At 40.3% G+C, this 14,604-nt stretch overlaps 1 protein-coding gene across 2 annotated transcripts in view; it reads right to left on the bottom strand.

Moving 5' to 3' along the window:
* Abca1 (ATP binding cassette subfamily A member 1) overlaps positions 1–14,604 on the bottom strand; it is a 123,837-nt gene that overhangs the window by 3,386 nt on the left and 105,847 nt on the right. For both annotated transcript variants that reach the window (XM_048338411.1, XM_048338421.1), the window contains exons 37-48: positions 14,235–14,412; positions 12,137–12,252; positions 11,895–12,039; positions 9,464–9,587; positions 8,056–8,185; positions 7,670–7,790; positions 6,721–6,783; positions 4,505–4,611; positions 2,223–2,364; positions 1,699–1,833; positions 767–870; positions 144–236 (exon numbers count right to left, since the gene is read on the bottom strand). In XM_048338411.1, coding sequence (XP_048194368.1) covers positions 144–236; positions 767–870; positions 1,699–1,833; positions 2,223–2,364; positions 4,505–4,611; positions 6,721–6,783; positions 7,670–7,790; positions 8,056–8,185; positions 9,464–9,587; positions 11,895–12,039; positions 12,137–12,252; positions 14,235–14,412 — 1,458 coding nt within the window. The remainder of the gene's footprint in view (positions 1–143; positions 237–766; positions 871–1,698; positions 1,834–2,222; positions 2,365–4,504; positions 4,612–6,720; positions 6,784–7,669; positions 7,791–8,055; positions 8,186–9,463; positions 9,588–11,894; positions 12,040–12,136; positions 12,253–14,234; positions 14,413–14,604) is intronic.

The following is a 14,604-nucleotide window of genomic DNA, read 5'->3' on the forward strand; positions in this document are numbered from 1 at the left end:
GCCCTCATTCTATCCACTATACTCTTTTTCTCAGTTTCATGTTCCTTTAACTTTTATTTTTCAGCCACCATTTATATGCTCACAAAAGGATAAACATCAAGCTTTCTTACTAGGCATTATCCCTAAGAAATTATCTTTGTTACCTATTTTTCAGATGTTGGACACTGCCAAGGCATCTGAACCTCCCATTGACCATGATTGCCATCCTAGTGCAAAGGGCTTCGCATTCTTCCATACTGTGGGAACAGAAGGAGGTTTTAGTTTTAGAGGGAGGCTCTTGTAACCATGAAAATATTACCATGACATCAGAAACCAGATCCTCAACCACCTAAGACTTAGCACCATGTGCGGCAAGGCATGAAGACATGGACAAACTGCTCTTCCTTGCCATGTTGATTATCATGATGGATAAGCTAGAAACAATCCAAATGTCTATACAATAGGGAACAGTCAAATAAATTCACTCTAAGAAATGAGGATATACCTATTTGTGGACCTGAGGTAACTAACATTCACAATTTATTATTAGGTGAAAAAAGAAAATGTGTGTCCTATGCTTATGAACACATATACACAAAGGTACGTAGACTGGCATTCGCAAATTCTGCAAGTATATACAAGCCAATGATAATAACAGTGTTTCTAAGGGCTATAATTTCAGATGGTAATTGTTATTAAATTTTGCCTGTGTTTTGAAATTTTTACAAAATGATCATATACACTACTTGGATGATTTAAGGAGCTAACCCGAGCATTCACTACTCACCTGTGAGATGTAAGCACCACTGATCTCCCTTCCTTGACGATGCTGAGGGCACAATTCCACAAGAATCTTCGGGCTTTGGGATCCATGCCTGTGGTTGGCTCATCCTATAAACAGAATAAAACAAGTTTGATTATTCATTGGGGGGAAAAAGTATTAAAGATAAATTTGGTTACGAATGCTAAAGACATTTTAAACCACCACAAATTTTTAACATCCTATTTCTGATGGATAAAAAGAGTAAGCCTCCTGTGTAACAAGGTCACTTTTATAAATGCCTGATTAAAGCAGGCATTTAAAAACTCAGTAGTCACTATCCTCTTTTGCCAATGAGTATATTTTTTAAATGCTTTCTGTCTGAAACTGCTTTGGAGATCAAGATCTAGTCTGCGTAAAATTCCTTTCCTTCATTTATTCCAGCTCACTCCAGTTTATCCTGTTATCTTGTATTTGCTAGTTTTAGAGAAATCCCAGATCCATACGTTGGGATAACATTAAAGCCAAGGCTCCTTACTCAGTACTCTTCTCTAGAAAAGAGATCAAGGATCACTTCCCCGGCTACTCTGATATTCATCTATCTGCTACAGTGGTGATCCTGAAGCTGTGTCCTTATGCTCTATCTTTTGAGCTCACCATACACATGGTCAGAAAGAAAGATCAAACCCCATATCCAGCCTCAGTCCCACTTATAGCAGGCACCAAGAAGCTGAGCACCTGGAATCTCTTTGGGGGAGCATCTGAAGGTACCACATGGATACTCCAGTGTGTGCTACCATAAAAACTTCCCTCTTCTTGTCCAAGGCTGCTCTGCTATTCCTAGTGGGCTACTCAACATTGTGACACCAGTCATGCCCCTGGCATGCAGGTCTTTTAAAAAAAATGGCTTTTTCCACTCAGGTCAGAAACAACAATTTTCCATCCTTACATATACTCACCAGAAAGACCACAGGGGGCCCACCGATCAAAGCCATGGCTGTGGAAAGTTTTCGCTTGTTGCCTCCACTGTAGTTTCCAGCATACTTTTCTCCATACTTCACAAGGCCCAGTTTCCGAATTGCCCATTCACCAACCTAGTCAGATAAAGAGCACCATGGCTTCTGTCTGGCTCACTTATTTTATCATGTTTTCTTACACTTATACACGAAAGACCTTTTCACGGAATGGAACTAGATCAATCATGACCTAGCAACTGCTAGGAAGCCAAAAGCAGGGAAGAGGGGTCCATTTCATGGGAGCACTGCTCCCTCTCTGCCCCCAGCCTAAGAATGATCACCCATGACTGACCCCTCCACCCACCCATTACTACAACCTCCTAGCCTAAAAGCAGATGCAAAGAGCCAGCATTTCAGGTTGCAGGAAGCATGGAAACATAGCCCGAAGTAGACATGTGCGAAAAAACCAGAAGGTATAGTGTCAGGATGCCCAAAGAGGTGGGCTGCATTTCTGGTGTGCATAATACCTTGCCAACTTCTTTCTCTGGGACTCCTCTCAAGAGAGCAAAGAACTCCACATGTTCTCTCCCAGTCAGCAGCTCTGTGATGGCATCGAACTGAGGGCAGTAGCCCATGTTCTGATGTACTTCATGGATACTTGATAAGATGCTAGACAGGAAAATAAAACTAGTCAGACTTTCAGCATTTAGAGAAATTCTGATTGGACCATCAAGACTAAATGTGCATGTGAAGTCTGCTTGTGCTTAACACCAAGATAGCCATAGATGCCAGCGATTCCTGACTATCAGAGGTCTGACCTCTAATTGTATTGACTCTCCCAACACTTCAGCCTGTAGGCTCAGTTCTCTATTTCAAAATGCCTCCGTCCTGCTAATTGAAGCACATGATATCAACAACATGCGTACCTGGGAACTTTAACACTTAAGTTTCCATCCAAGAATTGACCTTGTGATTCAATTTTATGTACCAAGTGCCTGTTGCTCCAAAGTCTTTGTGAACCATTTGAACCTTGAGAATGCCCAAAAATCCTGGGGATAAGCTCCTCCTGCTTTCTCCACCCATACTTTGACTCAACTATATATTGTGTTGGGTTTGCTGCCTTCGGATCTCCCGGTCCTGAACACCCAGCCCAGACGCCCCCTTCTCAGTTCTTAAGAGGGTTTTTTCATCATAGACTCTCTGAAAACAGGGCGGCAACAACAACAACTATACCTATAGGTAATTTTACTCATATGGTTGGGGTGAGTTTTAGGATCTTGGGTAGCCAATTAGGTTATAAAAAACACTAAGAATGTGTGAGCACTTCAGCCGTACTCCAGCCTCCTCCCGACAGTGATGGACTTGGCCCATTAGCAGCAGTAATTCCTGTCTGCCTTTCTATCTCATATTTGCAAGGCCAGCCTTTTCCACACAGATTGCATACCAATGAATACTGTGCCTAGGACTTGCAGCTACATTGCCCAAGATGGTCTTTAGAAACAGATCTTGGGACAAACCTTAGTTTAGACTGTTAGTGCTGCCAAGTGTGTTTCTGGGAGCCAGAAACAAGCCTGGGTAAACAACACTAGTCCCAGAATGTCTGTTCTCTTCAGGCTACTGTAGATGGCTATAGAAAAAAAAAACAAACCTAAGAAGTGACAGAAGAGGAGATTTGATGGATACATGAAATTCCTTGCTCTTCAATACTATTGGATAACCCCAGCCAGTGTTTCCAAGAGCAAATCAGCTCTCATTAGTGCATTGTGAAGTCAATTTAGTAGGTCATGACTAGCAATTTTAGATGACAGTGAATAGAATAGACTAAGAAATTATCTGAGTACAATACAGGTCACAACAATAGGTAGTATTTTATGAAACTTTTCATTCAATGATGTGTGTTTATGTGTCTGTGCATGCACAGCAGGGAAAATGTAAATTACATTTCCTATGCGGGTCATGCCCAGCAAAGTTTGAAAATTACCACCTTGAACCATTATCCACATTAAAAAGCCTAGAGAAGCTTCAGATATTTAGAGTACTAGGTATATTATCACCTAACTGGTCTCTAATGTGTGGCTGCATCCTCAAAAATAATCAGACTGCTTAGTGACCTGTATAATCTCAGAAAATGGACTGCTGTTGGCTTCATCAATCAGCACTACTTTAGTAAGGGAGGTTTGGCAAGTATATTCCCTTTTCCCTCCCAGAAATTTTCTCTGAGGAAATAATAACACCAGCACACAAGAACATATTTACTTAGTGAAAAATGGAAATAAAGCAAAATCCAACATCAATTACATATACATGGAGGAGTTTTATTTAGATACATAAAAGTCTGCATTTTAGACTATGTAGCCCATTAGAAATAATATACTCACTAGCAATAAAAACTAATGTAAAAACTATATACTATATGGTCTCAAATTTATTGATATTGTAGAAAGAAAGATTTGGGGTGATATGAAAGTTCTAAAACTGGACTGTGATGATGGTTGTATAGTCCTGTGGATTTACTAAAAACTGTTGAATCTATTCTTTTAAAGAAAAAGTTACATTTATGCAAATTATATTTATGTAAATTATACCTGAACGAGGCTATTATACTGTACTTGAATAGTAAAATGAAACAGAGAAAAATTAAAATAATTATTTTCTCTAGGTAGTCAAATTAGAAGTGACTTTCAGGTTCTCTATACTTAAATATTCTATGAGCTCTAAAAAGTACTTCTGTAGTCAGAAAAATAATGATGCATTTCTTCACACTAAAAAAAGAGTCCTTGTAGCAAAATAGAGGCCACTTTTTGCTCACCTGTGTTTGTTAAGAAAAGCATCACCCCCAGTAACGGTGGTGTCTCCAGTCAACATCTTGAAAGTTGATGATTTCCCAGCACCATTCACTCCCAGGAGTCCAAAGCACTGAAAAATCAAGTCTGGGTTAGTTGCCTAAGTCAACGACTAAGTCTAAATATGAGTGACTCTATACAATAGCCACCTAAGCTTATTTTTTTTTATATGATGTGACCTTCAAAGCATACTTTATGTGTTTGTGTCAGTACTTGGGCTTGAACTCAGAGCTTTTTTTTCTTTTGCTTAGCTCCCCCTCCCCCTGGCCCATTCACGGCTGGTGCTCTACCACTTTTAGCCATATCACCAATTCCAGATTTCTGCTGGTGACATGGTGATAAGAGTCTATCAGATTTGTCTTCCCTGGCTGGCTTTGGTCGATGATCCTTAAATCTCAGCCTTTACATGAACCACCAGCACCTGGCCTCAAACAACATTCATAAATATCAATGACAAGTCAAATATTCTCTTGGTTTCAAGATATTATATAAAGATAGTGAAACATTCATTTTATAATAAAACCATTATAGGAGTAGATATATTTACAAATATTGACTCGTCAGGTTAAGACCAATGCTAATATGTGGGAAACAATTAGTAAACCTACCAGTCAAATTATGCCACCTCATCTGACTAAAGGGCATGAAATGAGAACACAAATGAAAAGGGAGGGGAAAAAATCTTTAGCTATACCCTTATGATCACATAAGATGATGCTAAGTGAAATGAACTCCATTTTATGGAAATGATTGTTATATCACAGTTGTAACTACTTTCAACATCCCATGTGTATCTGTAGTTTATACTGTGGATGATGTTCTTGTATCACCTTCTTGTGATTGTATCTACACTATCTCTGTAATCTTATCTGAGTATATTGGAAACCGTGTATACAGTATTAGAATTAGGAAATTGAAAGGGAATACCAAAATTGAGAGACAAAGGGTAAAATAAGAGAAACAACAACAAATCAATACTTGCAAAACTATATGGTAGGGGCTGGGGATGTAGCCTAGTGGCAAGAGTGCCTGCCTCGGATACACGAGGCCCTAGGTTCGATTCCCCAGCACCACATATACAGAAAACGGCCAGAAGAGGCGCTGTGGCTCAAGTGGCAGAGTGCTAGCCTTGAGCTGGAAGAAGCCAGGGACAGTGCTCAGGCCCTGAGTCCAAGGCCCACGACTGGCCAAAAAAAAAAAAAAAAAAAAAAACTATATGGTATAAGTGAACTGAACACGGCAGTGGGGGGAAGGGGGAAGGGGGAGGGGGTTATGAGGGACAAGGTAACAAACAGTACAAGAAATGTATCCAATGCCTAACGTATGAAACTGTAACCTCTCTGTACATCAGTTTTATAATAAAAACTTTAAAAAAAAAGGAAAAAAAATTTCAGAGTAAAATTATATTATGTATCACCACAAAAGAGAGCAGACAGCAGATATTCTTTATGAATTGGGATGCTGCTATAATTTTTCATAAGGGAGCCACCAGCCACATGGGGCTACAGACCACTTGAAATAAGATTGGTATGAATTGAGAGGTGTTGTGACTGTAACATACATGCACGTGCGTGCGCACACACACATCAGATTACAAAAGCTTGCTTAATAGAAAAAAATCTCAATAATTTTAATATTGATTACATGCTAAAATGGCAGCATTTTAGACATAGTGAATAAAATAAAAGACATTAAATTTATTTAAAAATCAAAAAAATAAAATAAAATGCCCATTTGAGGGGCTGGGAATATGGCCTAGTGGTAAAGTGCTCGCCTCGTATACATGAAGCCCTGGGTTTGGTTCCTCAGCACCACATATATAGAAAAAAGCCAGAAATGGCGCTCTGGCTCAAGAGGTAGAGTGCTAGCCTTGAGCAAAATGAAGCCAGGGACAGTGCTCAGGCCCTGAGTTCAAGCGGCCCAGGACTGGCAACAAAAACAAAACAAATAAAAAAAATGCCCATTTGAATTTCATCATCATCTCAACTCAATCAGAAACATACAAATTAGATGTATATGTTTTCCTTAAACTGCCTAATCTGAAATTGTTCCATTTTGACCTTTAAGATTCCCATCTTCTCCTAACTTCACACAGCCTGAAGTGTCACCCCTTACAGACATCATTGTTAGAGTAGATACTGGATTAATGGAGACAAACACAAAGCAGAAAAAGTGTATTTACCTCTCCAGGAGGAATGCCGACACAAATCCTGTCCACAGCTGGCTTCCTCTTCCTTCTGTATATCTGCAACAAACAAATACAAAAATCTATACACTCTGATGACTCCTAGCTCACCCAAACAACTGCAGAGGAGGGGACTGTGGTCCAAATAGCTCACGAAATAAGACGCATAAGTAAGACGTAGTTACATAGTGGATATGGTGGGAGCCTTACTGTCTCTGAGACAACTAGCTTCTGACAGATTCAGAAGCTCAAATGTGATTTGCTGATGTGTTCATCACTAAAATCTATGCAATTTTTCATTTACTTGACTCATATCATACATACTCTTAAAATTCTATATGATATTGTACTTTTTTTTATTTTTTGGTCCTAGGGCTTGAACTCAGGGCCTTGGCACATCTCTGAGCTTTCTGGCTCAAGGCTAGTATACTATCAATTGAGCCATAGCTCTACTTCCAGTTTTCTTGGTGGTTAATGGGAAAAAGGAGTCTCACAGACTTTCTTGTCAAGGTTTGCTTGGAACCTCATACCTTGGCCTCCTGAGTAGCTAGGATTACTGGCGAAAGCCAACAGTACCCAACTTGTATGGTATTATGGGGTTCTAGCATCTTAGAGAAGGCCATAATAGACCCTTCTTCTGAGCAGTGGGGGGGTACATCAGTATTCTGAACTATGAAATACCTAGTCTTGCAATATCACCAGAAACATGATATTAGTGTATACATAAGCATGAAAAATAAATTTGAGAATGGATATTCACATTATTAAAATAATCGCCAATAGTATATTTTTAATTAGAAATGTCCATGTTGACAGAAGTTTGGTACATTTTGGAAAGCAGACTTTTTTCTTTTTTAATTTAGCAAGTCAGCCAAATGCTAGTTCTCAGTATAGAAAACTGAAGCAATTGAAGACAAGCTGTTAGAGCCTGAACTCTCAGACCTACCTTAGTCAGCTCCTTGATTTCCAAAATATCATTCTGTCCTCCACCATCCAGGATTCTCTGTCTTTCCCGCCTTACATCTTCATCCTCATCATTCAAAGGAGGAAGCTTTGCCTTCACAGGTCTTATGGGGGAAAAATAAGAAAAAAAATCAACTATTTGAATTATATTATGACAAAAAAATACAGTCTCTAAGGCAATCTTACAAAACCTACTTGCCACAATTTCTTGGATTTGAGCAAGGATGAGGGTTAGGAATGCCCACAATAGGAAAATCAGTTTGATGACTGGAGTTCAACTGGGTTCAACTACCATTAACCAGTATTTCCCTGCACTTCTCCTCGGTGACCCTCAATCAGGTGTTCCATGAGAACTGAGGGAGAGCTCACCTTGGCCTGATGAAGAATCTGTACTGGATCAGAACAGTAATGAGGAAAAACACTACTCCTTCCACAGCCATGGCGAAAAGGTTTCGCCCCACCAAATCCCAGGAGAGTGGTGACACAAATCGATCTTCTCCTGGGGACACAATGCAGAGACCTTGTCAGAATGACAGACATTAGGGCCATGGCACTTCCTCAAATTAGGGGTCAAGTTCATCTATTTTCCTAATGATACTAGCTGTTTACTTATAGTGGGGGGCGGGGAGGGAAGGAAGAGTGCCTGTGGATGCTTATTCAAAATACACCCTTTTATCCATCGGTATTTCAGAACCAACTTCATGTAAGATGTCTAATAGTTTCTTTTCAATACGACATGTCAAAAGGTCCTTTATTTATTTTTGGCAGTACTGGGGTTTGAAATCCAGGCTAATGCTTGCTACACAGGTGCTCTACCACTTGAGCCACTTCCTAGCCCTATTTTGCTTTAGATATTTTTCAGATAGGAGTGAATGAATGATTTTTGTTTGCCCGGCATCAGACCATAATCTTCCTACCTATGGCTCCTATGCATAGGTGAGACATATTATAGGAATGTACCACCAGGCCTCACTTGTTGGTTGAGAAGGAATGGGATCTCACTAATTTTTTGCTCAAACTGGCCTCTAGCCATAATCCTCCTGATCTGTCTCTCTGTTATCTTACTAAATTCTATGTTCCAATAATAAGAAATACTAGAACACACAAAAAAGATGCCTATTTCAGTAGCGTATAACACAACCTGGTGACTCCGTTAAGTTATCTGGCTTTATACAACTATCTCTTAAATTCCTTATACATCTCCTTTGTACCTCTAAGTAAAAAAAAAGAAAAAGTCATGCTTCGATATGTATTAAGTAACATGGACCATCTAACTATAATAGCCATAGTGATATAACAATAGGAGGAATGCTTTTAGCTACTCTGAAGGTAAAAAGAACTACAGTAAATGATCTTTTTTATCGGCTATGTAAAAGGTAATATGCAACTACAACTGCAAACTCACAGTTTTCCTAGTAGAGTTAAAGTGTGCGTCTTTTCTTTCTTTTCTCTGGCCTGTATCTAATTCCTAAGGCTGTGACTTGACTTTCCCAATGATTTGACAAACCCAACAAATAGGTACAGGATGCAAGCAAATTCCAGCATTTTCTTTACTTACATTTTTAAAACTCTTTTCTTTATCTCAGTGCTATTTGTCAGAGAAACCCATAAATGGTTAGGTCATGAGACCCTTGGGGGACCAGCTACACTGACATGAGCCTTTAGAGATGAGGAGAGGATGGACATCCGTTCTCCAGTCAAACAAAGGCCAAGGGTGCAAAGGACCCTGCAAAGTGCTATCTCTGTTAAAGCCTACTACAGCCACAGCTTCACTCACCGAACCTTTCCAGAGCGTCAGCCATTGCTTGGTTTTTCACCATGTCAATGAGCCCTCGTCCCAGGCAGAAGTGGGGAAAGATCAAGAACACAGACTTCAAGATGTCGTTGATGTTATTCAGCTTCTGTAAACAAGAGGGGGAAGGGATCTCATTCACAATGTCCACTAAAATCTTATCAATGTCTATACCAGGAGCATGAGAAGAAATGGATTGCCCTGTGGACACACTGAACCTCTGAGTTCAGATGCCAGCTAACAGCAACAGGCCTTTGCTGTTCTCTAGAAAACGTGAAGTCAGGGGGCTGGGAATGTGGTTTAGTGGTAGAGTGCGTGCCTAGAATGCATGAAGCCCTAGGTTCAATTCCTCAGTACCACATACACAGAAAAAGCCAGAGGTGGAGCTGTGACTCAAGTGGTAGAGTGCTGGCCTTGAGCAAAAAAAGCGCAGGGACAGTGCCCAGACCCTGTGTTCAAGCCCCAGGACTGGCAAAAAGAAAACGTGGAGTCAGGCTGAATATGGAGAAATGAACAATGCTTTGGAGACACTCCTACAAGTAATCAGAAGCAAATCCACAACAACATTTTTGCTCAGCATTTTCAAAGCAAATGGCTCATGTGTGAGTCAAGATTCAGGACTTGTCTGGAAATTTCCCCAAACAAAAGGCTTCTCATTTACATGAGAACTTACTATGATCCCACAAGAAAACAGTAATCAAGCAATTGAGTGAGTGGAAATATGCTGCACACCTTGTACTAGGGCATAGGAGAGGTAAAAGCTAATAAACAGACTCTACTCTGAGGAAGAGAACTATCTAGACAGGAAATGATTATATAACTGAGTATGTGTTGTTCTAGAGAAAGAACTGACAGCTCTGAGAGTACCAGAGATAGGAGAGTGCACATCTTATTGTGCAGTTCAGAAAAGCTTCACATTCCTAGAGGCTCTGCTGTGATAGAGGACATTTCAACCCAGGTCTACAGCAATACAGCTGAAGGGAAAGGGCAAGAGGAGGAGGTGTAGTGAAAACTGGCCAGGAAGGGCCTGTGAAAGTACCTCTTAAAAGCACTAGATGCTAACCCATGGTGTTTAGGGAGAGGCAATGATACCAGAAATCGAAAAGAAACCTTGTTTATGAGCTGTGTAATTGGAAGAACTGATGATGTGACAGGTTGTAAACAGGAAAGAAGCAACAGTAAAGCATGTAGGATAACTCCAAGAGGCAACACGGGCAGCTATACAGATGGCAACGCCACCAGTTCTGACAGAGATGGCAAGAAAAACAAAACACTAGGTTCTGAAGGGAAAGATCTGTGACTTCTATAAATTACATAAATGGAGCCATCCACTCTAGGAGACTGAGTTTAAGGAAACAGCTGAGACATCAATCTGTGAGACAAAAATGGGACACTAAGGGCTGGGAATGTGGCTTAGTGGTAGAGTGCTTGACTAGCATACATGAAGCCTTGGGTTCAATTCCTCAGTACCACATAAACAGAAAAAGCCAGAAGTCACACTGCAGCTCAAGTAGTAGAGCTCTAGCCTTGAGCACAGAGAGGCTCAAGGACAGAGTCCAGGCCCTGAGTTCAAGCCTCAGAGGAGTCTATACTTTTTATTTCCTTCATGATAAGAAGGAAATATTTCACTCACTTTTTTGCATATCTCTCTACTTTGACATTGTTCTACTAGAATAAATCCTCCTAAAACTCTAAACAAAAAAAAAATAATAAGACACTGACAAAGGTGGTAGTAACGGCCTTAAAATTAAGTAGGATTAGGGAAAATTGGGAGACAGCAAGGGAAGGGGTGACACTGCCAAAAAAGAAATGTACCCTTTACTTATGTAATTATGTATTTTATACTTAAGTAACTATAACCCCTCTGTATATCACCTTTTTTTTTTTTTTTTTGGCCAGTCCTGGGCCTTGAACTCGGGGCCTGAGCACTGTCCCTGGCTTCCTTTTGCTCAAGGCTAGCACTCTCCCACTTTAGCCACAGCGCCACTTCTGGCCGTTTTCTGTATATGTGGTGCTGGGGAATTGAACCCAGGGCCTCATGTATACAAGGCAAGCTCTCTTGCCACTAGGCCATATTCCCAGCCCTGTATATCACCTTTATAATAACAATTTAAAACTTAAAAAAGAAAACCTAAGTAGGATTGTTCAGAGATGGTGTCTAAATTGGAAAGCAAAGATAGAAAAGGATCAAGTCCTAAGCGCAGCAATGGTGGAGTAAACATTTACTTAAAAGGATCTATGACAAGAGATGAAAGGTGTGGCATGAGAAATACAAAGGCCCAGCATAAGAGAAAAGAGCTGTGTAAACCCAGGAAGACAGAATCTAAAAGAAGACAGAGTGCATGTGCCATGTCAATGCCACAGACAAGTTGAATAAGATCACAGTGAACCTCAGCCATCTTTCTACAGAACTCACGTTGTTGGTGAAGAGCTCCAGCACAAAAGTGGCCACACTGCCATTGATGCCGATGAAGAGATTCACACTGGTGAGTACCACGTAGGCCGTGCTAGGGATCTTGAACACAAAGGAGGCTGGGTACATGAGCGGTGTGATGGACCACCTAAGGAGGCACAAGGTTAAATGTCCATAGGAGACCTCTCACCTTGCATATCATATGTCTTACCCACTGTGAGAGCGTCCACCCCAGGGTAGCTTACCCATATAGCAAAAGTAGAAGGGCTAGCACAGGCAGGTTGGTGGAGGACACATAGGACTTCTGCTGGAAGCAGATAAAGATGATAACGACCAGTGTAGCAGGGACCACATAATTGCACTAAAAGACAGAACAAGAAAATGAAGTAGACCCCTAAGTCAAATATACAACATAGCCCAAGTCTTTCCCATCATTGGACAAAAACATAAATAAGAGGACAGATAAACACATTAGAGAATTGCTTGAAATTAATGAAGCCACAAAAACTATTCATCAAAATTCTAGACAATACATTTTGACAAGCATTTTACCCTTGGTTGGTTTTATAAACTGCATGCCCTCTCTGTCTTTCCCACAGCTAAGCCAAGGTGTCATGCTCAGTAAACTTGCTGAAGAATGGATTCTCAGTCAAAGTAATTTCAATTTCACAGGAGGCAAATAAGCTTCCATTATTCTTCCCAAAGATGATTGTGTCTATTTCATCATTAATGCTATGTGATATTCTGCCCAAGTTCAATCTCACAGGCAATCTATTTATGAGGTAAGCACTCTTAACACAAATGTCAGAATTGTTTCATCACACTGAGAATAATTTTAAAGTCTGTCTTGACAGTCCTTCGGGCATTAAAATGAGAAATAAAGACTTGGCTGTGAAACAATTATGAGAACTCATAGCTGTAGAACACAGCACAGGCAGGGAGGAGATGGTGGCTTGTCAGCTGGAAGAAGAATTGTAGCTTCATGCCCCAGGACTCTGCCCCAGCCCCTACCTCCTCAATCCTACTTAATGTGTTCATCAACAATGTGAATGAGGACTTGCTCATAGCAAACCTCAGTCTTTAAAAAAAACAAAGGAGGGACATATGATACATGAGAATATAAGTGATGTTCCTAAGGTCAGAGACTCAATCATTCATCTCTGACTCCACAATGGCTGGCAAAGGCAAACACATAGTAAACACTCAGGCCTCTTTAAATGAATCAGGTAATTACTCCATCAAAACAAAACAAAATCACAATAAATGGAAACCAAACAAGATGTAGTTAACAGGGATAAATATAGGTGCAAAATGCATTAGCATAGAATTAAAGAGACCCAGTTAAACAATCATTCATAGGAAATGGAGGTTTGAGGTCAATACTGAGTTGCTAATAAGACAGTGTGCCTTTTAAAATGCAATATCCTGGTGAAGAAAGAGAAATACAGGAAAAAGAAGTATGGGATATAAAGCTCTCTAAACTGTAGCTATTCAGACTGCAGCCTGAAACACACGGTTAATTCTGGACTCTGCTTTTCAAAAGGGACACTAACAATGTGGAATTTGGCCATGGAAGGGCGATCAATCAGGTAAGAATAGTGGCTAATCTTTGAGGCTTGGCATAATTAGCATAGACATCATCATCATCCAGAGTGGCTCATTCTTGTACAAGGCTATAAAGATTACAAAGTGCATTCTCATACATCATCTCATCAACTTTACTTAGAGGAGAGTTAATACCCTATGAGTCGCACAATGGGAAACGAATTCAACTTGTTCTGTGTGGCTTAAAATGAACGCAAGGCATAGGGAGGTGACAGTTCAACATCATCATTTTGCAATCGTTGGAACTTCAGAATTCTTTGAAGTCTTCCACATTGGTCCAAACATTTGTACACAGGCACAAAAATAGTTGCAATGGATGAATAAGATGCTGGTACAATGTATGGAGTTTTAAATGACAGGTGAAGTTTTCTAGTAAGGCAATGAACATCTTAAATCTGTGAGTTATCACAGATATCAGAAAAGTTAGAGTTATTCACTGGCTTGGAGTTTTGACTAAAGGCCTTCCATTTCTATGCTTGTTGAGAGATTATTTTGCATAGAAATTAGGAGGTAGTGGTAACCACTGTAGTCAGTGTGGCCAGATGTCTGGTGTGAAATCAGCTCTGCATCCAATGCCATGTATGAAAATGTACCATTTCCTCTCCCTTTTCCATTTTCTACATCTTTAGACTAACTGGAACACTTCCTACTGATGGTCAGGGGCCTTTTCTATCTTATCCAAATCAACCCATGGCTCTAACAGAGATTCATACAGAGACAACAGGCATGTGTCCTCACCATATCCCAGACAAAATTGGAGAGCCAGTAAATGACAGGCTTCACCCCACTGATGAACTGCAGATGCTTTGCTTTGCTGACCCGCTCCTGAATTAGGAACACAACAAAGCTGGCTGGAACAAAAGACATCGCAAAGATGACACAGATGGACACAAGGACATCCACTGACGTGGTCATCCTAGAAAGGAAAAGACAGTGAAGATTAGAGGAGTGTCTGGTCAAGTTGGAAGCCACACAATATAAGGGGACACACATACATCTAAAGCCCAGCACAGGGGAAAATGTGTTCCTGAAACAGGTTTAAATATGAGCATTGAATATGATCATTTTCAATTTTTTGTTTTGTTTTTGTCATGGGCTTGAACTCGGG

This window comes from Perognathus longimembris, chromosome 1 (genome assembly GCF_023159225.1).
Source record: "Perognathus longimembris pacificus isolate PPM17 chromosome 1, ASM2315922v1, whole genome shotgun sequence".
In the NCBI taxonomy this organism is placed as follows: Eukaryota; Metazoa; Chordata; class Mammalia; order Rodentia; family Heteromyidae; genus Perognathus; species Perognathus longimembris.